This window comes from Podarcis gaigeae, assembly GCF_964106915.1.
Source record: "Podarcis gaigeae genome assembly, chromosome: 14".
NCBI lineage: Eukaryota > Metazoa > Chordata > Lepidosauria > Squamata > Lacertidae > Podarcis > Podarcis gaigeae.
The window spans coordinates 43,579,168-43,603,541 of NC_139690.1; the positions used below are offsets into that span (position 1 = coordinate 43,579,168).

The 24,374-nt window shown below is 42.8% G+C and overlaps 2 protein-coding genes across 5 annotated transcripts in view; both read right to left on the bottom strand.

Moving 5' to 3' along the window:
- The window catches only part of CYTH3 (cytohesin 3), a 65,923-nt gene extending 55,990 nt beyond the window's left edge, over positions 1–9,933 (bottom strand). Inside the window, exon 1 of the mRNA XM_083711705.1 lies at positions 9,139–9,933. Within this exon, the coding sequence (XP_083567831.1) occupies positions 9,139–9,169 (31 nt within the window). The 5' untranslated portion in view covers positions 9,170–9,933. The remainder of the gene's footprint in view (positions 1–9,138) is intronic.
- A 6,568-nt stretch (positions 9,934–16,501) lies between these two features.
- The window catches only part of LOC310831210 (small integral membrane protein 10-like protein 3), a 29,268-nt gene continuing 21,395 nt past the window's right edge, over positions 16,502–24,374 (bottom strand). For 2 of the 4 annotated variants that reach the window (XR_014557785.1, XM_083711642.1), the window contains exons 4-6: positions 24,176–24,335; positions 19,591–19,771; positions 16,502–16,758 (exon numbers count right to left, since the gene is read on the bottom strand). Coding sequence is in view for 2 of the 4 variants with exons in the window: in XM_083711642.1 (XP_083567768.1) it covers positions 16,589–16,758; positions 19,591–19,771; positions 24,176–24,335 (511 nt within the window). In the remaining 2 variants the exon portion in view is untranslated. Of the gene's footprint in view, positions 16,759–19,590; positions 19,826–24,175; positions 24,336–24,374 lie in introns of all 4 variants that reach the window. The other 2 variants (XM_083711641.1, XR_014557784.1) reach the window with 2 other exon arrangements.

Here is a 24,374-nt window from a genome sequence, read left to right on the forward strand (position 1 = left end):
TAATGTGTAGACATATCGCAGGCAAATGTTTCTGCCATTTTCAGCTTTCCATCACTGCATTTAAATGTTTTCTTTTTTAAACAAAAAAGCATGTCATCATTCACAACAGTGCAAAAAACCAGCAACAAACTTATACATAAGTGGAATTCTTATTTTAAAAAAGAAAATTTATAAAGCAGCTGCAGCTTAGACTTTATTTCAAAGGGATGGGAAGCAATAAATCAAGTATGAGCAGTACACAAGATACAGTAACTGAAGCCATACTGTACTATGAATTTGTATTCAAGAAGAGTCCTTACTTAATTTCAGGATAGTATTCTATCCTCAAAACAAACACTCACAATTTTAACAGAACATAAAGCTTGCTATCAAATGCCATACTGGATGCCAGGATTTCAATTACTCAAAGACACCAACACGAAAGAGCTATGATTAATGGGAAGCCTCTTCCATTTGAAGCTACATAAAAAGATGAGAATTCAAGCAATCAATGGAGAAGGCAGTATCATCTCAAAAATTCAGTTAAATACAGAGATCTTTGTAATTAGAACATAATAGGTGATTAGCACCAATTGTCATATCAACCCTAAGACCACAATGGGAAAGGAAGTTCCAGTGAAACTAGTAGGATATATTTCCAAATATTTTACTTTAGGACCTCAATAGAAATAATTGTCTGTCATAACCTAGCATTATTTAATCTCTACTTAAGTAAAAGGATATTTTAGGTCAAATGATAAATTGTATAAAACGGGATCATATTGTCTTGCAAATTAGCTGACATACAACTAACTATGAGGGACGTTCATGAAAGATTTTCCCTGACGTACTTCCCGTGGACTGAGACAAATGAAACTGGGCACAGTTATTAGTTCTTCTCTACATAGCTACCAGCAAGAGTCAAACACTTCGCCCATCGCTTTATGCAGCTGTGGAGACCTCGTCTTTAGATGTCAGCAGGTTGCGTCGGAAGCCACAACTCAGAAATCAGTATTTCATTGTCTGGAGAAAGCTTGCCCTTCAAAAATAACTTCATGGTTGGAAAGAGGTGAAAGTCCGATGGTGCGAGGTCAGGAGAATAAGGGGGGTGAGGAAGGATTTCATAGCCACAGGACCATGCTTCCATCTGAGCAACATGCGATTTGTGAACTGGGGTGTTATCCTGCAGGAGGTGGATACCTTTGGTCAGCATACCATGCCTCTCAATTTTGATGACCTTTCGCAATTTCTGTAGCAGTGAAGCATAGTATGTCCCAGTAATTACGGTACCCTTTGCCAGGAAATCCATCGCTACTCCGCACTGGTCCCAAAAGACTGTGAGCATGACCTTGCCCACTGGCAGTTAGACACGTGCCTACTTTGAAGGTGGTAAGGCAGAGTGCGTCCATTGTTTGGATGGACCCATGTTTCTTCCTGAGTAATAAGTCTGGCGAAGAAGTCATCAAGGTTTTGTGACACATGACCAAAAGAGCCCGTGAGCATGTGACTCATTCCTGCTTTTGGAAAGGCATCAGCAGCCAGGGAACCCACTGTGCAGACACCTTTCCCATGTGCAAATGGCCGTGGATGTTTTTTTTCTACAGAGCCCACACTGCTTTTGACATATGCAGCTAGTTGGCGAACGGTTATGCAGCAATCCTCCAAAATTGTGGCCTTCATTTGCCGGATGGTGTCTTCATCAATGGGAGCCGTTCCACCAAAGTCTGACCACACTTGAACTGACGATGCCAGTGCTTGACTACGTCATACGATGGGACATCCTCCCCATAAGTCCCTTTTATCTCATTGAACGTCTCCCATGATATGCTCCCTTTCAAGTATAGGAACCCGATGACCGCTCTGCATTCAATTGGTTCCATTATCAGACATTACTCCACGTTAGCACCCATAACAGAGAAACTGTTAGGAGTTCAGAGCTACAAATTACCACATTGCCTATTGAGAGATGTATTATTATACATGTTCAATTTCATCCTCCTACAATAAATGGAAATGGCTCAGGGGAAATCTTTAATGAGCAACCCTCATATATTAGTAATTGTGGCCTAGAAGGAGAAAGAACTAGCTTTTGTAAAGTTCTGCATACCAAGGAAACCAAAGAAATCAGTTTACAAGATGAGACCCTTATATTTTGCCAATACTGTACAGAGAATTACCACAAGTACAAGTGATGCAATTTTCTTGTGTAAGGACTCCCATCTACTTTTACTGCATGTGTTTGTGTGTGCACACCAATATCAAAGACTCACATTCATCTTGAATAGCTTAGACCAGAGCCATTAAACTCCAACTAGAGTCAGATCTTCTTAAGGAGAAAGAAGATATTGCCAGAAAAACTGATTTTGCTCTGCACTGTAGAGATGAGACACAAATATCTCCACGATGTCACAAAGAATTTTGAAGAAAATAAATCTGTTAGTATTGAGATAAAGCTAACAGATACTGATTCAGAGGGACAAGCACAAGGCACAACTAAAATTCAGCTTTGTCAATAGTCTTCAGCATCTTCAGCCACTGCTAACTCCAGTATGCAACAGGAGACCCCCAGTAAGTGGCTTCACATGGCACAACACTATTATAGGCTAAATATGTAAAAGTTAATACAGTTTTAGGTGTTCTAGCTACACATTCCCAAACAGCATAGTGAGTCCTAGTTCAGGACACAAACTGGAAACAACCCTCCACGTTCTCTAAAATGAGATCATCACCAACTGTAATGCATTGACCAATCAGAATTACCTAAAAGCAGGGAGAATCATTTGGGATATGCCCCGTTACACAAAAAATAACTGCTAATGTGAGCATGCAGCTGTAAATACTTTCAACCAATAGCAATGTATTCCAACAGCACCAAATGTTCAATTAAAATCCAGTGAGTTGTATAGAAAGCAGCACTAGAATCCTTCTCTAGGATTAGCATCTCTGAAGATATTAGTTTTTCATGTCAAGAGGACTGCAAAAACCAAGAAATATACATTCCACCTGCTGAGTTAACAAGAAAGAGGACATGAACAAAATTAACCCTAGGTTAGCAGTGCTGACAGTCCAATGGCAACCATCAATAAGAGTAATGCTTAAAATTTCATATCCTCTATTTTCATACTGTAAATAAATACATTAAAAATAAGTATCTGGATTTCCATTTCTTCTGAACACAGGAAAAGTGATAGAAAATCTCCTTCCCATCTGCCGGCTCAGATTACCTACAGTTCAAATAATCTCTCTGCATGAAAAAGATCACTGCAAGGAAGCTTGACGCAGCCACTACTCTACCCAATGAAAACACAATACACTTAAAAATACAAAGATGGAAACATGGTGTCAACACAGGAGAGGTTTTTTAAAAAGCCAAAATAAATTTGGACTAAAAAAGAGAGAACAGATTTCCTGCTATGCATGCACAGTCTCAGAAAGTCTAATTTGAACAAGCTGTGAATATTAAAAGGAAACCACATTAAAATGTTGATACTTGCTACTTTAGAGGTGTAATGAGACAAAACATCCTTGGGTTTCGTTTTAAATGTTACTTGGCATTTTTAGTTCCATAAACCAACAAGAAGAATGTTGTCCAACAAACATCTTTGGACATTACAAGCGCTGCTGCCAACCAGAGCCAAATGAGTGACTGTGTGAATATTCAGCTGGCAGGGCATGTTTTTAATATGTGAAGGAAAAGGTGTCTGGGGCCATTCACAAGCTGTGCCTGTATTTGGAGTATGTGCTTGTTGTTATTTCCTTACAGATTTGCATATGTTACTGGATATGCAACTTTAGAGTTCAAATGTTGTAGAAGTCAAGCCAACTAATTCCCCATCCAAATCGCTCCAGATAAATTTAATTCATTTGCAATCCACCATTTGCAATCCTTCCATTTGGGGTAATTGCCCAACACATTAATTGCCCAATAGATCCTGCTCCAAATCAATTCAACTCCTCTTCAGTTAACCCCTTACCTCCAAATCTCTATATTGTTTTCAGTTAATTTATTTCCCCAAATTAATTTTACAGCACAATGCTAGCCTGCTTGGAAAAATAATACGGGGCTCAAACTCACTGTATGCAATGCCCATCCTTTCAGACATTACAAGGAAGCACCACCAGCTGGATTGCCAGTTTTGGACCCATCATCAGGGCCTGATGAACTACATAAAAAGGTAAAGGTAAAGGTACCCCTGCCCGTACGGGCCAGTCGTGTCCGACTCTAGGGTTGTGTGCCCATCTCACTTAAGAGGCCGGGGGCCAGCGCTGTCCGGAGACACTTCCGGGTCACGTGGCCAGCATGACAAAGCTGCATCTGGCGAGCCAACACAGCACACGGAAACGCCGTTTACCTTCCCGCCAGTAAGCGGTCCCTATTTATCTACTTGCACCCGGGGGTGCTTTCGAACTGCTAGGTTGGCAGGCGCTGGGACCGAGCAACGGGAGCACACCCCTCCGCGGGGATTCGAACTGCCGACCTTTCGATCTGCAAGTCCTAGGCACTGAGGCTTTTACCCACAGCACCACCCGCGTCCCAATGAACTACATATCCTTGATTAAATTTGCAAGAGATCTTCCAGCAACAGTATAGTTATGAGCAGTAAATATAAAAGAACCAATAAAGTGCAAAACCTTAGTAAAGTTCAACACAATAATTAATGTTATTTTGAAGAGTTTCCACTATATTTGTTCAATATATTGTTGTTGTAGCTTTAACACTTTTGTGATTGTTTTTATGCATTCATATCAAACTGGAACACATTAAGGTTCAAGTTTTGGAGAACCTCCAAAGGGAAGTGCTTTAAAGATGGGCGACAATTACCAACAGGGTTCTTCTAAGTCCCCTTATCATTCAAAACTGACACAAAAAGGCAATTTTCATCTGAGGCTGAGATAAAGGAGGAGACAGTCTCAAAAGTTTTTTGTTTAGATACCTGCATGTGGAGCCCATTATTCTTTATAAACACATACTACAACCTACACAAAAGTGTCTTAAATATGGAAAGTCTAACTTTGCTCATTTTGGCAGCTTATTTAACATTTTACCCCCTACCTAGTTTGTAGAAAACAGGACTGCCCAAAACACATCTTTGCTTTTGAAGGAACAGTCTCAAATACCTACTAAACAGCTCAGGAAACAACTGCTGAGAAATGTTAATGGCAGCATTGCTTGTTTATAGGATGCCTTCCTGCAACATGTCACTGATTAATCCTAGCATTTTTTCCTTACGTCAAGATAAACACACCACACCCACTTGGTTTCAGAATTCTAGCTTCTTAGTCTTAGTGCAAGAGATCATAATGCAACTATTACTCATGCCACATAACTAGCTCTTCATATATTTGCACAACAAATATAAATAAAGGAACACAGAACAAATTCAGCTTCCTTATTCTAAAGCAGGGATGAGAACCTGTGACCCTCCAGATTTTGTTGGGCGCCAATTAACATCAGCCCTGGTCAGCATACCCAAAAGTCAAAGATGATCAGAGCTGCAGTCTAGCATATACCTGGAGGGAAACAGGGTCCCATGGTTGTTCTAAGGACTTCTTGATAAAATGCCTTGGTCATGAAATTACATAAATTACTTTTACAATTTTATTACCACTGTCCTTTGTGTGCTGTTTGATTAGGCAAAGCTTAACTCAAATGGCTTAACCCAATCCCTTTTGTTGAAAATCCTATATGATGTTCAAACTATGGGCGCATCCATTATAATTCAACAGCCTGAAGGAGTACCCAAGGACACTATGAAATGCACGTCCTAGATTTTAAAGGTATGTGTTTACAAACATTTGAGTAAATGTCTATGGAAACTGTATGCCTGTTCAAACTGGATAAACCGCTTAGCAATTACTGCTGCACCTAGAGTGAGGCAGCAACAGTCCCCATGTCAAACTATAAGAAACAATTAACCTTTCTATCACACATTGTTTTCAGCAAAGTGTATACACAATTTCAGGCAGGCTAAAGAACACACAAGGATTTCACTGTGAAAGAACGAACAATTTGTCATCGACCTTAACACTACTGGTGGCACAAATCAACCATTTGAAACTGTTCATTGCATCTCCATGTGGCTTCTAATGTCCCTTAGTCTTCTCCCCTTTCTATAGGATCTTTTATACCCAGGCCTCATCTTGCATCACTAACTTGCCTTTTGCAACCATTGACACAACCCCTAAACACTATGCATTCATTTTTCCTCCTCCAGAAACAGATGACCTTTCAAGGGGGAAAATGGGAAGGGGACATTAATAAGTTAGGGTATGCCATGACACAGAGTTCGCTATTGTCCTCCATGCTGAATGGAACAGTCCCAGTCAGAACAGCATCCCTACATTAGAATTAGTAAAACAGGCAGTGCTTGCTTTGCCTTGCCAGAAAGATTAACCCAGCTCCTCCTTCAACAACACTCCTCTTTATATAGCAGGCAGCAGCCTGAGAACTACTCACTACTCCTTATTATATTCATGTCTCTCAATCCTCTACCCCATCCCGAGAGGCACTGATAAATATGTGAAAAAGCAATCCGTGGGCGACAGTGTGGGGGCAGAGAAAAATATACATGAATGGGAGTTGTGTGCAGTTAGGAGATAGGAACAAACCATGTCAAGAGGTACGCATGAGGAGGGCTTTTTTATTTTATTTTATTAGAGTGGAAGTGGTTATAGAGAATGGGAGACATGAGCATGGTGGACCAGAGAGTGCTTAAGAAAGATAGAACTTTTTTTATGTACGCCACTACAGCAGCAAGGATCCTGATTGCAAAGCATTGGAAGACACAAGATCTACCCACACTGGAGGAATGGCACACGCAGTTGATGGACTATATGGAACTGGCCGAAATGACTGGCAGAATCCGAGACTTGGGAGAAGAAACAATTGAGGAGGACTGGAAAAAATTTAAGGACTATTTGAAAAAACATTAAGTTGTATGAATGTTAAAAAATGCACCTTTTAGGAAATTCTAGCTTCAGCAATGTTAAACTAAAGAAATGGAAATTAAGGTACAAGAAGTCAGAGATAGAATAATGAAACAACTTTATTGTGTTTAAATGAAAATGTACATGATTTGGGTTATAACACATTTGAAATTGGGTAACATGATAAAATGAAGGATACAACAAGTATTGAAACAAGTTAACAAATTGCTGATGTTCTGTATTACAGAGAATGCAGGGTTGGGAGGATGCGGGGAAGTCCAGTAGATTTGGAAAAAAGAACATGAAAATTTGTAACCTTTCTATTTTATTCTTATAATCTGTTCTCTATTCTTTTTTCTGCACTTTATAAACTTAATAAAAAATATTATAAAAAAAAGAGAATGGGAGACATGATATGAGTAGCTATTGGGAGGGGGTCAAACTGCAACAGGATGAAAAAATAGGAGAAGAGGTTATGTTGCCAAAATAAAACTGCAAAGGACAGAAACACTGTGAAACTATGTATAGCTTCACAAATGTAAAAAAGGGATGTCCCATTTTGTCTGTGAATCAATGGAATTTAGAACAAGGGACTAAGCATACATAGGAACACATGGGGATTGGAACTGTAGGGGAAATAGTAATATTTGCGATGGTAAAATGAAAGGAAAAATTGCTGTATAGTGGTACCTCAGGTTACATACACTTCAGGTTACATACGCTTCAGGTTACACACCCAGAAATAGTGCTCCAGGTTAAGAACTTTGCTTCAGGATGAGAACAGAAATTGGGCTCCGGCGGCGCAGCAGCAGCAGGAGGCCCCATTACCTAAAGTGGTGCTTCAGGTTAAGAACAGTTTCAGGTTAAGTACGGACCTCCAGAACGAATTAAGTACTTAACCCGAGGTACCACTGTATAGGGATCAGAGTCACCACAGAGGACAGCCACTGCAAGAGGTTGCTAGCTAGCCCCACAAACTGACAGCAGCTGCCAGCTCACAGAGTTCCTCCCTGCCCTGCAAAAAAGTAGAAAGCAACACAGTTTTGAGCTGTCAGGATCAAACTACCCAACTCAATCTCTGACATATCGCAAAACTAAATTTGGAAACTGAGAAGTGGGGCAACAAAAGAAGCAAGGGACATGGTGACTGGCGTCATTCAGGAGAACAAGGATCACTCATCACTCAAATCATTTAAATGGTTAGCTTAATGCCAATCAGCCTGTCCCTCAAAACTGTGATTACAATTGGGCTGGTCAAAAGCATAGTAAAAGGAGTCAGCTGTTTCCAAAATTCAGTGCATGCTTACAGGTGTTGCAAGGAGGACTTTAATCTTCATTGGTGATTACAAGTACTGTATAGAAACAGGCCAGTACATGGAAGGCAAGGGTGTGATCTTTGTGCTTGGGGTACGTGTCAGGAACAGGAGCAGAAGTCCACCGGAGACCAAAAAAATCCTCAAGCTGTGTGGAGACTATTCTGAGAGGGTGGAATATATCTGCATACTTGACCCTGTCAATTCAATTCTTCTCTGAATCAAAATGCACTTCACTGACATGACAATGTAATCATGTGTTGTTGGAAAGGATTTTAAACTCCCTCAAGTGCAGAACTGGGAGAGCGAGAAATTGGTACTTGGTTTCATTCCCCACACAAGAATTACAAACAAAACAGAGTACAACAAGAAGTACAACAAAACACAGAGAGAGAGACTCTTCTTTTTTTTAAAGTATCAAACTGCACTTCAGGCAAGTTTGCTCTGGATCTCGACAGGAAGGATGCAGCTGATCGCCCAAATCATATATGTTCACTATGGGAACTAACCAAACAAGAAGCATTAAAATTCGCAGAGCCAAAAACATAAACAAAAAAGTGCTGGTATACGAAGCTCTCCAGTTTGTCAGACTCTTGGGACCGACACCGCCCAACTTGCAAACCGACCTCACAGGGTTGTTGCAAGGATGAAATAGGGCGACCCAAACCACACACACACACACACACACACACACACACACACACACATCTCTCCCCTGATCCTCCTTGGATGAAGCTGACAGACTGTTCCTGAAATTGTCTGAGAATCCCTGCGTTAAAGGGGGAAACTCTGCACACGCTCAGAGGCACTCTGGTCTCTCTGCGTGTGAGGGCGATGCTGGAGTCCCCCTTATCCATCGCCGTCGCCGCCGCCGCCTCATAAAGCTCCCAAACCAAACTCCTCTGCCGCCACTACTCACCGTTTCCTCCTCCTCCTCCGTCTTCGTCCATGTTGGGGCTGCTGGCCGAGCACTGGGCGATGTTAGAGGCGTCGCGAGGAGCCCGCGAGGACTCCTGAGGGGGGCGCTTGGCGGCCGGCGGCTCCGGCTCCCCTCAGCTCCGAGGCGGCTGCCGATGTCCTCGTTCGCCTCGTTTCTCCTCAGCGGAGCTTCCCCGACTGTCGCTGCCGCCCGTCGCTGCTGCTGCTGCTGCTGCTAAGCGAGGCTCGCCCGCCCCTTCTCATGTGACCCACGCAGGGGAAGGGAGAAAGAAATATTATGTGGGAGGGAGGAGGAGGAGAGGCCGCCTCAAGCTCAGGCCCTCCTTCGACGCCGCGCTCCGCCACAAGGCAGCAGCGCCGCCGCCGCTCCGAAAGGCCGGGTTTCCGTGAGGGGAAATGAGGGGCTGTTGCAGCTTCCCTCAGGCGACCCTCGAGGAAGGGACGTCGCCGCTGCAGAGGCGAGCGCTGCCCTTTTCCCAAGGCTGCCCAGTCGCTCGGGAAACCGCCGTTAAAAATAAAGCGCATCGTTTCTCTGGGAAGAAGCGAAGCAACCCAAAAACCTTTCCCCTCAACTGCCCGAGGAACTCAAAAGAGCGCCCACCTCCGCGAGCGGGTCGTTTGAACAACGGCAGCTATTCAGGGCGGGTCAGAGGAGCCAGCTCCTTGGGGCTAAGGAGGGGGCTTCGGCCCTCCAATAAAATATTTGAGGCTGCAGGGTTCCCCCAAAGTCGGTCGGCATCGCCATTCAAATAGTGCACCGCGTCATGTGATCGATTATGCATATTTTATTCAAGTTGGCACCCCTGGGTCGCCTCACGGCAGTTTTAAATTCAAGGTTAAAAACACTTTTCGCCCCGCCTGGGTGTTAACTGGCCAAACTAGACGCGAGGTTACTTGCATGGATGTATATGCAAACATTCAGGTGAATAGGAGCAGTCTGGAAGCTGTGGGGATCCAGTTGCCTGGCACCCCAATCTCGGAGCAGTGCGAGATTGTAGGGGATCCCGGAGCTTACTCTGGGTTTATGTTTCCTTTTGGAACGAGACACAGCAGAGACTGGTGTCTTTAGTTTAGGGGCTATATCGTTTGTGAACACATATATACTCACCCTGAGCCTGCAGTGGAGGGGTTCACAGCATTAGCACCCCAAAAGAGTCTTGGTTTACCCTATAACTGCAGCCAGTGCCAAACTCGGGGCGGTGGAGGCAGTTCCACTGCATAGGGTGCCAAGACAAAGGGGGCACTAAATTAATAAATTAATAATAATGAAAAGAATAAAAAGAATAACAACAACAATACAGGTACCTACAGAGAAGAAAGCAACTGTATGGAAATGAATTACTGTGATAATAAGAAATATTATGGGATTGTGCCAAAAAAATTCCTCACTCAGGGTGCAGGGCAGCCAGTACATACTACTGTAGACCTCTAAAGAACACTCAACACACACTCTTTCTGTGAGTTTACCCCTCACGGATACAAATCGCAGCAACCCTTAACAAAGGACAGAGTCTACAATTTATTTTTTTAGGGGGGAGGTGTCCTTAAAATGTGCTTTAAAGGTATTGTGTGTACACAGTAGGGCTGACAAGCCAATCCTATAATTATTATTTTCCCTATATTGAGCTCCTTACATTGAGAGATTAGCAAATGATGGCTGGAAATGGGATGGGGACTGTTAGTAACCAAGGTAGGATTGTTGCTGTAGCATTAATCTGAAGTGTTTTAGAATATTTCCACATTTTGTGCTATGTCCAGGATTTCTTTTGTGCCATAGAAGGATGATATGAAAGGTGGGAAAAAATCTCTCTCTCTCTCCCTCCCTCTCTCTCTCTCTCTCTCTCTCTCTCTCGCTCTCTCTCTCTCCCTTTCTCTGTCTATATATATTTCCTTGTTCATAGTTCAGAAACTGCTGGGTCTGACCTTCCTCAGAATACCTTTCAAGTTCTCTACTGTCATTTTATTAATCCCTAGAGAGAACTATTCTTTGGTTTTTTTATATTGCTCCTTCACAAATATTAGTGCTGTGTTGACACTCTTGTTTAAGTTCAAAGTGTTCCTCAAATATCACAGTTCAGATTTCGTCTCTGAGGGGCTCAAATATTTCCTATCCTTTCTGTTAGGCCCTAGCTTATTTTTTCCCCCAAACAGATCATATTCCCTACATTCACTATGTTGCTTTAATTGCAGTTTGGGAATATTTGTTCCAGTTAATTTTTTGTTCAGGGGAAAGCTAATAAAGGTTGAGTAAATGGTTTATTACACATGTGAGGAAATTTAACATGCCATTCAGATTATATTGAGGAATTTCACATGCAATAAGATTACTACTGTACTCTAATTTTGTGTTGCTTACCTAATAGCTGGTGGCTAAAAACTTGTCATTTAAGAGTGGACAGAATCAGAGGCTGAAACTGAAGCAGGAGAGTAGGAAGAGGGAGGCCAAGAGGCAAAGATGAGTCAGGCTGGTGAAGAGTCCTCCCCTCCCCACTTGTCTCCCAGAACCAGAAGAGGCATGCAAAGGGTGGAGGAGAGGTTGGCTGCATGCAGGTACAGTCTCCGATTACTTGGAAAAAAACCCTGAGAAGGAGGGCACTTAGACGGCTGTGAGGAGGCAGGGACTTTCAGCCTCAGCAACTGATTTTCATAGAATACCATATTTTTCGCGCTATAAGACGCACCTAGTTTTTGGAGGAAAACAAGAAAAATAATAATCTGAATCTCAGAAGCCAGAAGGATCGCTGCGCAGTGAAAGCAGCAATCCCTCTTGCTGTTTTGGCTTCTGGGATAGCTGTGCAGCCTGCATTCGCTCCATAAGACGCACACACATTTCCCCTTACTTTTTAGGAGGGAAAAATGAGTCTTATAGAGCAAAAAATACGGTAAATCCACCAGGAATGAGCTGCTCTGCTCTTTAGGCCTGACACTCAACCAAGATTGTAGAGATTGTGCTTTGGCTAATAATAAGTTAAATCCAATTTTGAATTGTGTGACTACTGAATTGCACACTCCTGTGACACAAATAAACTTATATCCGCTGATGGCTACAAGCCACTTTCATACTGGATCATATCAGATACTCAGAATTTCCACAGAGTAAATGTGGGGGGTTACCTGGCTGCGAGACTGCAGTCACAGTGCATCATCAGGCTCTAATAATAATAATGATGATGACGATGATGAAAAAAGTAGTTGAGGTGTGCGGGAGTACTTGAGGGAAAGGAGAGGAAAGGACTTGGGGTTGAGTGAGCTCCAACCACTGGTATGGTTGGCAAGTGGCTGCACACCAGTGAGTATTATGACTGAAAAATGCAAATGTGTAGGTGCTAACCTACCAGATGTGCACAAAGAAAAATCAGAGCTGAATGACCAGTTTGTGATATAAGGTAACTGTTAAGTTGTGGGTGAACATATCAGACGACACAGCAATTCTTCAAACAGCTCTTGTTTATTCACAGGCCAGAACAGAACTAAACTGAAGGATTCAGTCAGCCTGCTTATATAGAACTCCAGTACAACGTAACTGTAACAATTTTCTAAAACTATCCAGTCACTGAAGGTCACTTTTGATCCCTTATTTGCATAACTATCTACATTATCCCCCTGCTGGCCCAGGGTGAGAACTTCAGTACATAACACCAAACTTCTGGGAGTACCCTGAGAGGTTGTTACACTTGGCAAGTCAAACCATCACAAATCCAGCTTTTCCTTTATGGATCCTACAGGTAGGACCGGCCTTACCATTAGGTAGAATGAGGCTGCTTCAGATTCTACAAAGCAACAAACCAATCTGCTCCGAGGCTAGCTGACTTGAGCTACACATTTTATATAGCTGTCTTTTCCCAAATCCAAACTTGTTTCTAACTTTCTGTTCTGCACCCCCCACCCCACCCCAAACTCTTTCAGGTGTGTCAAAACCCATAGCCTGGATAGACATTACAATCCAGGCAACATTAAGGATCACTGAAGCCCCTTTCTCTTATCCCCAAATCACCCATCAAGTTTGTCAGGCAAAACCCCAGCAAATTGTCTCATTACTGCTAACTGAGTCAGTCAAACGCATAACACCATAAAAGAACTAGATTTCATTAATTAGCCAGATGTCTCACAGTTGGAGGAAGGTTATTGACAATTTAACAAGCCTTCCTTCCTACATTGTTATAAAGAGTAAATACAACTTTTTAGGGTGGATTTTCCAAACGAATATTAAAATATATATATATATTATGCTTATATGTTTATATGTTATTGAGCAGCTGCTTTGTAATGGCTGAGCTTCCAGGAAAACATTTAAAATAATCTTGAAAGATCATTAAGCATTCATAGAGAGAATAATGAAACATTAATTCGCAGCATAGAATAACTGCACAACAAAGATTTGTGTAGAAGCAAGGATTGGTTACCATTTTTAAAATCTGTATTTTACGGTAATTAAGAAAATGGGACGCAGTCTATATTTTCTGTTAATTTTGCATAAGGAGGAGAAAATCAGCCCAGCATTTCAGAAGGCAAAGAAGGAATTTTGGAGTGGAAAAAACCACTAAATAGAGGAATTTTTCCAAGGAAGCTGCAAGTATACAGGAGTCAAATAAATACCTGATGAAATCCCACTGTGGTTTATGGTGCTGGAACTGAGATAGATTTGGCACTTTACATTCCCTTTGTGGCCAGAATAGGATTTACACCATCATCGGTGTAGGAAAACAATTCACTATGTAGCCCAGAATCTGATATATTTAGCATGTGGGTTTCTAACTGCTCCATGGATGTTACCCTAAGAAGACAAGAGTCCCAACCAAGATTTAAAAACTAGGTTGACCATCTCATTTTGTACCTGGTATTCTGCAAACATCACTGAGAAATTTATGCTAGCATATTTCTCAGTGATGTTTATTGCTTTTGTTATGATTAAGTTTATTACATTTATATACCATATTTTCCTCCAAAGAGATCAAGGTAGTGTACGTGGTTCTCCCTACCCATTTTATCCTCCCAACAACCCTGTGAGGTAGGATAGAGACTGAGGGACGGTGACTGGCCCAAGGTCACCCAGTGAACTTCGTGGCTGAGTGGGGATTTGAACCCTGGTTACTCAGGTCACAGTCCAACCATCTATTACAGCACACTGGTTCTCTTTGCAAAATTGAAACAAGAATGCACTATTCCAGATCATTAATTTTATGTATGCCCTAACCTATTGGCTGCTGATTATTTTTTAATTGTAATTTTAATATTTTATTTCACTGTATACCACCTTGTGATTTCAAATGAAAGATTGCTATGCTATGAACAATCTTTGTAGTCAAGAAGGCTACAGATCAGGGCTGCAGTGATTAGTAATCAGCTTCTGTGGTGCAGTACAGAGGGATTGCAGCTCAAATACTTTTTTCCAGAGCAGGAGCAATTAAGTCATCTGCCAGAGCACCAGGGGAATTGACAGATCCTTCTTTCTCTGGCAAGTGAATGAGGTTTCATTATAACCCATTCCAGTTTGTTTGTGGCAGATTAGCATAGAGGAAGGCAGAGAATGAGTTAAACAATAAAGCAAAGGCTGGATACATCTTAACTTTTCATGGATGGGGTTCCTACTTCATGCCAGCAGTTTAAATGGTCAAGGATGTCTGTGTTTCTAGCTAAAAGCTAAAAGCTGTACTTTGGCTGGCTGAAAATATTTCGCTAAAGCTGAACCTGTTTCACAAACTGAACCTATGCAATCGGAAGTAAGTACCGCTGAGTTCAATGGAGCTTACTTCCAGATTACTATGCCCAGGATTTTACATAGTTATCATACGTTACAGCAAGTGGTTCAAAAAGCTGGAGACAGGAGACAAGCAGTCTTTTACTTCCCTTGGCTCTTAAGCCCATTGCATGATTCTTTAATGGCTGACTCATCAGCTGTTGGGGTTAATAACTGGCGTTTCATAGGACAATATTAGTACATTATCGGCATAATGTGATTTCACGGCCTCTCTATTCCTGTAAATGTTACTCAGCTTATGTCAACTGCATCTTGAAGGAAAGCTGTTTTATTCTGGGGCTCATTCTGACATACCTTGGATCCCAAATGCCTTGTGAGTCAAACGTTTTGGCTCCCAAATGCCGCAAACTTGGAAGTAAGTGTTCCAGTTTGCAAATGTTCTTTGGAACCCGGATGTCAGACGCGGCTTCTGATTGGCTGCAGGACCTTCCTGCAGCCAAACAGAAGCCATTCCCTGGTTTCCAAATGGTTTAGAAGTCAAACAGACTTCCGGAACGGATTCCATTCAACTTCCAAGGTACAACTGTATTCAGCCCCTCAATCCCACTGCAAAAGGAGTCTGGTATGTGAATATCCCAAAACTATCTAAATGTCCATTAAATTTGATAAATACTGGGAATGTCTCCTCCCATCTTCTCTTTTCCACCACAACTATCCTAGCATCTTTTCCCACTCCCCCCCCTAACATTCCAGGTACTTTGCCCTCCCTACAAATCTCACCTCTTTCCTACTCTTCCACCTTGGTTCGTGGTGGGTCCAGGTCTCCTATGAGGAAAGGTTGAAGCATTTGGGACTTTTTAGTTAAGATAATGGAGAAAGTGGGAAAGTGGAGAAAATCTGCCCCCGTGGTCTCATGATACTAGAACTCATGCCATGATGGCTATTGCTCGGCCTCCAACCATGCTTCTGAAGAACATTTGCTGGAAAATGCAGAAGGCAAACATGCTCTTGCACTCAGGTCCTGCTTGCAGGCCTTCCACAGGCATCTGATTGGCCACTGTCAGAACAGGAAGCTGGACTAGATGGGTCATTGGCCTGATCCAGCAAGCTCTTCTTATGTTCTCATTTAATTGCTCCAGGCAGGGCAGGACTAGCTGTCATATGACCACTTTCTCCCTTCCCTGTTCTCAGGTTCTCCATGAATCAATTTGCTCTTGCCCTCAAAGCAACATACAGTGGTACCTCTAGATATGAACAGGATCTGTTCCGGAGCCCCGTTCACATCTAGAGGTAAACATAACTAGCGACGGCATGTCTGCGCATGCGCGTGTCGCTTTTCGCTGCTTCTGCGCATGCGCGTGAAGTCATGTTATAATCTGCACTCCGTTACTTCTGGGTTTCCAAGGAGCGCAACTCGAATGCGCTCAACTCGAAGCATATTTAACCCGAGGTATGACTGTACTGTTCTCCCACCAGCAGTTTGTCCCTTCTGTCACAGCTGAGAACCCAGAAATATAAGAAAACCAGGAAGCAGCCTCAGATTGAGATAAATAAAGCATTCAAAACAGAATTGAACATAACTGAAGGAGCACCATTGGTAAAGAATGCCAGACTTCTAACAAAGAAAACACACTCACCTCCCAAGTTTGTGCAGGGGAAAAAGCTTTAATAGAAAAATTAAAATAGGTGGTATATTTTCAAAAAATCTACAGGATGTTGTTCAACAAGATGATCAGGCAAACATTTTATTTTCAAGTTTAAATTTCTTTACGTGCATTTTGATAAGGGCGATTATAGTTTCATTCCCAAACATCTCGGCAAGTTGCAAAGGTGTCAACCCTCCCATGGGACTTTCTACATCAGCGGTGGCATTCAGCAGCAAATAGCAAATTCCCAGGTGCCCTAAATAGATTTTAAAAGAGAGAAAGAATGAGGTAAATGTGTTTTGGCATAGAATATATTTTCTACAACCACCCAAAGCTGCCTCACACAGAGCAATATCAACAGTTTTATCTATCTAGCATGCTCTGCAATAGTTTGACTTCACCCTCAAAGGTGCACGCCTCCCTTGTCTCCGGAGAGAAAGGGTTACCAACAAATTCCAACAATTTAGGACAGGGATGGGGAACTAGTGACCCTTCAGGTGTTGGTAACTTCCACTATCCCTGTTTGCTGGCTGAGTCTGATGGGAGTTGGAAGTCTCACAATGTTTTGAGGTTCTCCACTATTACTCGGTCTTCTCCATCACCTGCTACCTGGTGTTCATTTTTAAATTGGAGAGACTAGAGAACGGACTTGGAACATTCTGCTTCAAATGTGTACACTCTGCAACTAAGCCCTCCCCAGCTATAAAATCAACTTTTATAGTTTGTGAAAATAAACCATTAACACTGGGCTTTCAACTTGATGATTTGTTGTATTGCTCAGATCTCAAGAACTTAATCCAGGTCTTCCATGACTTTTGATTTTATCTATCTGGTTTAGCAAAGTTTCTTAACAACCTCCTACCTAGCTTAGCAACAGATGTGTGGATTAGAATTTACCAAGTGAAATATTTCAAATTTACCTTTCAGACTTAAAACATGAAAACAGGAAGCATCTTATTTATGATGTCTATGTTAACACAACCATTAGGAATATTAATGCACGTTTTAGAATACTTGTGATTTTTTTTTCCTTTAAATTTTGTTGTGGTTTGAAACTGTTGGGACTTTAAGATCAGGGCAGGGACAAGACTAGATATTCTGGATTTAAAAAACAAACACACAACCTGACAGGTATGTATGGTATATAGTATGTGGCATGCACAACAATTTTCTGTGTCAAACAGGGCAGATAACAAGTATTTTGAGATCTACTTAACATGGTCAATGTAGTCTGCTTCTCCCTCCCCTACACCTGAATGATAAAGGAACCCAGCACTGGGAGCAGATAGAAACTTTTCTAAGACAGCTCCTCTAAGATGGCAGTGCTGGAGTAGAGTTCCCAGTGTCCCTATTCTGTAGCATATTTAGCACTGTGGTTTATGAAACTGACCTCTCCACACACACCCTGATGCCAGGCATGCAGTCACTGTGTATTAATGTGTATTACATCACTTATAACACAATCCGATGCTTACGGAAAAGAAACGCCCACTGAGTCAAGTGGGACTCACTCCCAGGTAAACAGGTATATAGGATTGCAGTCTCACCCCCAGAGGTGCACTCCATTGTCTCTCGAGACAGACAGATGCTAACAACAAGAACTTAACTTTTAAAATGTGGTAAGCCGGCACGGCTGCATTTGGGGATCTTCCTGTCAATTTTATTCAGTGGGGCCCTAGACATTTGCCCAGAGCCCTGCCAGGATGGCACCACTGCCCAAAGCTGTTATTTGCCCCATTAAGACCTATGGATAATGGCACGCATATGCTTTCCTTTAGGGAGCAAATGGGTGGGAATGATTTTCTCATCAGGAAAATGTCACAGGGCAGGAACCTTTTGCAACATGAGGGCCACATTCCCTTCTGGGCAACCTTCCAAGGGCCACATGCCAGTGGTGGGTGGTGCCAGATGCAAAAGTAGGTGGAGCAACAAATGTAAAGTTTACCTTTGTGCAGTTGGCTAGTTTCTACCAACACCCTCTCTCTTAATCTCCATCCAGACATGCAAGATGCATTGTCAGAGTTCAGGAGCACATTCCAGCTAGGCCATGGGTAGGCAAACTAAGGCCCGGGGGCTGGATCCAGCCCAATCGCCTTCTAAATCCAGCCTGCGGATGGTCCAGGAATCAGCACGTTTTTACTTGAGTAGAATGTGTCCTTTTATTTGAAATGCATCTCTGGGTTATTTGTGGGGCCTGCCTGGTGTTTTTACATGAGTAGAATGTGCGCTTTTATTTAAAATGCATCTCTGGGTTATTTGTGGGGCAGAAGATTGCTGGAAAAGTTTGCTGACCCCTGAGCTAGGCAATCTCAGGGCATGAAGCAGGGCCAGGGAGGGGGTGTGGTCTGGGATGAGGGGGAGGTGGAGTTGGGTACTATGACACGCTGTGCAAAGCCAAACCCACCCCCAACCCCGCCTTCCCAAAGCCAGGTAAGGGGCGTGAGGGCTCTGGTGGGGTCCTAAAGGTAAAGGTAAAGGTACCCCTGCCCGTACGGGCCAGTCTTGACAGACTCTGGGGTTGTGCGCCCATCTCACTTAAGAGGCCAGGGGCCAGCGCTGTCCGGAGACACTTCCGGGTCACGTGGCCAGCGTGACATCGCTGCTCTGGCGAGCCAGAGCCGCACACGGAAACGCCGTTTACCTTCCCGCTGGTAAGCGGTCCCTATTTATCTACTTGCACCCGGAGGTGCTTTCGAACTGCTAGGTTGGCAGGCGCTGGGACCGAGCAGCGGGAGCGCACCCCGCCGCAGGGATTCGAACCGCCGACCTTTCGATCGGCAAGTCCTAGGCGCTGAGGCTTTAACCGAAGCGCTAACTAGGCTTTCCACCCAGAGAGACATGGTCCCCAATCCTGAGATTTCCTTACCCCGTGCATAGGGAGAAAGGGTTGTAAAAACCTCCTCCAACTCCCAATTTCCCCCCCCCCCCCGACACTGGACTGCTTCTTTCTGACCACAATCTCCACTGTTTCCTCTAATTTGGCCGCAAGAAAGAGGGGCAAAACACCTGTATTACCTCCTTGCACTTGTAAAATGACAGAACTACCTTAAAATCAAAACTTATTTTTAAAAAAGGTTTGAAGCCTTACCGTAAGCAATAGCAAGATGTAACGCAGTAGCCCCATCGCACTGTGGATTTGGGACGTTCACATTAATTCCAGGGTAATGCAAGAGCGAAGACACGAGATGCATTTTTCCAGTGTTTACTGCGGCATGAAGTGCTGTGTTTCCATTTTCTGCTACTTGGTTTATGTTGGGCACAGGAAGAGCCTGGAAAATTAGCAGGAAATACTGCTCACCCACCGAAGCAGAGCTAAGGGCCAGCTAGAATAAAATCAGAAAGCCGGCATTTTGTGCACTTTCCTACATAATCTACTATATATTTGGGGGGAAATGTTGCAAGTTATGCATTTGCACGCCTCCTCTTAAGATAACATAAGCGTATTTTGCACAATGGTTCACGAGATCAAGGAGCAGGTTTTCACCTATGTTTGGATACAGTTGGACACCATTTAGAATAAAGATGGCAAACTGAACCTTTCAAAATTGCACTGATTTTTTGGTTTCTTAGAATTCCTGAGCAACACTGCTAGTAAATTGTACAGTGGTACCTTGGTACTCAAACAACTTGGAACCCAAACACTGCAAACCCGGAAGTTTGCAAACTTTTTTTGGAAGCTGAATATGCTCCGTTTTGAGTGTTATGCTTCTGATTTGAGTGCCACACTAACGTTTTGAGTGTTACGCTGAGGTCTGTCTGTTTTTGCTATTTATTTTGCGTTTTTGCAGCTCTTTTATTTTTGTGACTGTGTGGAACCCAGTTCGGCTACTGATGGATCGATTGTGTGACTTCAGTACATTGTTTATTGCTTTCATTTTATGGATCAATGGTCTCGTTAGATAGTAAAATTCATGTTAAATTGCTGTTTTAAGGGTTGTTTTTAAAAGTCTGGAACGGATTAATCCATTTTGCATTACTTTCTATGGGAAAGTGCGGCTTAGGTTTTGGAATGCTTTGGTTTTGGAATAGACTTCCAGAATGAATTAAGTTTGAGAAGCAAGGTATACTAATAGCAAATTCATTCTGTGAATGTAGAGTCTTATGTAGCCAAAATTGCACACATCCACACCAAAGGAAGTATCAGCAAGCTTTTGAGAACTCTAAGATTTCCAGATGTATAAATCTTATTTGCGGGGGGGGGGGGGAGAACCCTAAAAACAGCTCAATAAGGACTGAGAATGCTCAATGGACCCAGAATGCTGGACTGGACAAAACCCAGGGAAGGCGAATAAAAGAGCTCTCCCGGTAAATAATATGGTTGGTTGTAACCCTAAACAGAAACACTCCATGCTGCAAAATTTTGTTGCTGGACCCATTTTGTCAATGTATTAAATTTTTTGATTTCTAGGTCACTTTCATCTCTAATTCTCATTTGCCTTGAAATTTTAAAACTAAAGTAATTTCCATTTCTAAACCACCTCAAAAACTCATGGAGAAATAAGTTTTGTTATTCGGTTAGGTCTTAATGTAAAAATACCCCCCCCCCAAAAAAAACCCTCCCACCTCACCTCTCTTCAGATAGGCTAGAACCAATGTTGAAATAAATTTAACTACGTAAGTACAGCAGCATCAGAAATCTCATTGACGGTTTTGGAGTTTTACAAAACGCTTGGGGATTTGGGGCGTACAAAAACATGCATTTTAAAAGGCTTACAGTGACATAAATCAAGCCCTTGTGGATCAGTCCAAAGGTCCAACTGGTACTGTGTCTCATTTCCTACAGTGCAGAGTCAGTACCTTCTGGGAAGTCCACGCTAAAGGCATGAAGGCAATTGCACACATTTCTTGCTGCCCCTCAGGAACTCTTATTTAGCACTAAACTGCCTCTGAACCTGGAGGTTTCACTTCACTATCGCAATGCATCAACAGAGCGCAGAATGGGGTACAGCTCTGGCAGATCTGAAGCTTCCCACTCATGAAGTCTCAGGTTCAATTCCTGCAATCTCTAGCTAAAGAGCCCGAGATAGGAAAGATCCCTGTTGAAATCGTGGAAAGACAGCAATACGCAAAGGAAGCGATACTACTCCAGACTGTCATGACTCAGGGTACGGCAGTTTAAAATAGAACTGTGCATCAGCACAGGAGTTGCAGAATTCCTGCTAATCCAGGCACTGGGAAGCAATGCCTGCTTAGGAGGCAGCAGCAACCTTTTTACCCTTTACCCAAGTGACCTCACCACAAAAGGAAGTTCATTCCCTTCCCTGTGGAGCACATAGCTTTCTGGACTATCAGGAGTTTAGAAAGAGAAGCCTTGTCTGCCTTTGCAATGACAGGACAGGTTTATCAAATGAAATGGAAAAACCAATGCCATATAACAGTGGCTCCCAATTGGTGGCCTGAGGACCCCTGGGAGTAACCCACCCAGGGGGTCTGTGGCACAATTCACATAACAAAAACTACCATAGAGATATCCATTATTTCAAAAGAAGGGCTTCCATGGCTTGGCTTTTGAAAAACACGGGGTACACAGTACTTAGCTAATGGGGAACCACTGCCATATAACAAAGATCTGGCCCAGAAGGCCAAAACGGTTTCCCATCTCTATCTCCCACCACCACTGGCAACCTCATGGGCCAACTATGACAGGCGGTGGGCCCGCTTGTCAATCACCAGACACCTTAGTTACATCAGATGATTGACGGGTGGGTGATGGTGCCCACCTGTAGAGGTAGGGGGAGGAGGGTTGACTTCTCCATGCACCAGCTGAGAGATCAATCCTGCTTAACGCTGGCTTGTGGTACATGAGAGAAGTCCCAGCCTTGCTTTAATTTCCACTTTGATTCAGTTCTCATTTTGTATGTGAAAAAATGTATTTTCTCCAAGAAGCAACAGAGATCCAGTAATGGAGGGGGGAGGGGTGTTCGCTCCTTTGCTGCTTTCTAGGATAGAACCTCCAAGTTCAGAGGCAATATACCACTGAGTAGCAAGGGAGGGCTATTGCCTTCATTCCCTGTGCTTTTTGGCTTCCTGGAGGTATCTTGCTGATCACTGTGGGAAGTAAGATGCTGGATTAAGAAGTTAGGTCTTCAGTCTGATCCAGCAGAATTCTTTTCATGTTCTTTAACTGCTCAGCTTTGCACAGCTTTTGTAAGCCGCTTATTCAAGCAGTATCTAAATTTTGTGATAGATGAACGTAGTTGCAGAAAAGAATTGGTGTTGAAATGGAGTGAGCTGGAGGAGGGACCCAAATGCGAGATGCAGGACCCAGAGGCAGAGTGGCTTGGATTTTTCATTCTCCCTGTCACTCCATCACCCCGCTCTTGCCCCCACCCCAGGTCAGCATTCCATGCCAACTGAGCATGCTCAACTTGTATAACCTCCTCAGTAATTGTTGTCATCATCACCAACGCCACCATTTATGAAGATAATGATGGCTCTTGATCAAGATAATGACCTCTTGGGTGTTAAGAAGAAACAGTACCTCTGCAGAGCCTCTCAATACTCATGGCATCCACTGTAAGTCTGGTGTCTTATAAACTCTTTTATAAGAATTCCGATTGCAACACTGGCCTTTTTCTGTTCTGTGCTAATCTTGCCTAGAAATAAGTCCCACTGAACTCCGTGGAACTTACTTCTGAGTGGATAAGCCGAGGAATTCACTGTAAATGACTTCTGAGCTTATTGAGGAGCTCATCTCCCTGTAATTCACGCTTCCAAGGAAAACAATTTCAGAGAGATGCTACTGAGTTTGGGAGGCAGAATTTTCCCTGAACTAATAAAGTTGACACCAGCTTGCTTCTGCAAAAAGACAATTGCAACACCATGTGGAATTTGAACAATCACCACTCCATAAGCCTGCACATTACCCTTGGGGGATAATGGATCAACAGCTGTGCAGTTTTCAGAAGCAGTCATTTAACTCAGCCTCACACCACTGAAGGTTGCTTCACACATTGTAGTTTCAGATGTGTACCAAAGACATTTTAGGTTGGATATGGGGATTCTTTGGTCCTCCAGATGTTGCTGAAGAACAACCCCAGCAAACATGGCCAGTGGCCTGGGATGCTAGGAGATGTCACTCAGCAACATCTGGAGGGCCAAATGTTCCCCACGCCTGCTTTAAGTACCGTATTTTTTGCTCTATAAGACACACCAGACCACAAGACGCACCTAGTTTTTGGAAGAGGAAAACAAGAAAAAAATATTCTGAATCTCAGAAGCCAGAACAGCAAGAGGAATCGCTACGCAGTGAAAGCAGCAATCCCTCTTGCTGTTCTGGCTTCTGGGATAGCTGTGCAGCCTGCATTTGCTCCGTAAGACGCACACACATTTCCCCTTACTTTTTAGGAGGGAAAAAGTGAGTCTTATAGAGCAAAAAATACGGTAGATGGCAAAACATCTAAAGTGTAAATGTGACATGTTTGCAAATTCACGTTATCATAAAAAATGAATCCGATTTTTTTAAAATCTAAAGGAATGAGAGTGCAGATCAGAATCAAAGTTACACCTAAATAGCAATTTACAGTGCAATCCTAGACAAGCTTACTCAGAAGTAAATGTAATTCTGTCCCATATGGCTTACTCCCATGTAAATGTGCATAGGTTTGCAGGTGTAACATATTCCACAAAAACCTAAAAAATAAATGTAAATGTGAATCTTCTGAGTGACTGACCATTTCAAGGAAATAATCCAAGATCTTTGACTGATCATATATAGTGGCTAAAAATATTAGATTTCTGTTCTTTTCATCAGCAACACTGAGATCAAGCTTCTGGCTTCTAACAAGGTAATCCAAGACATCTGCATATCCCAACTGAACTGTCTGTAAAGCTCTGAGGAGGGGAAAAAGCAAATATGTTAACAGTTAACAC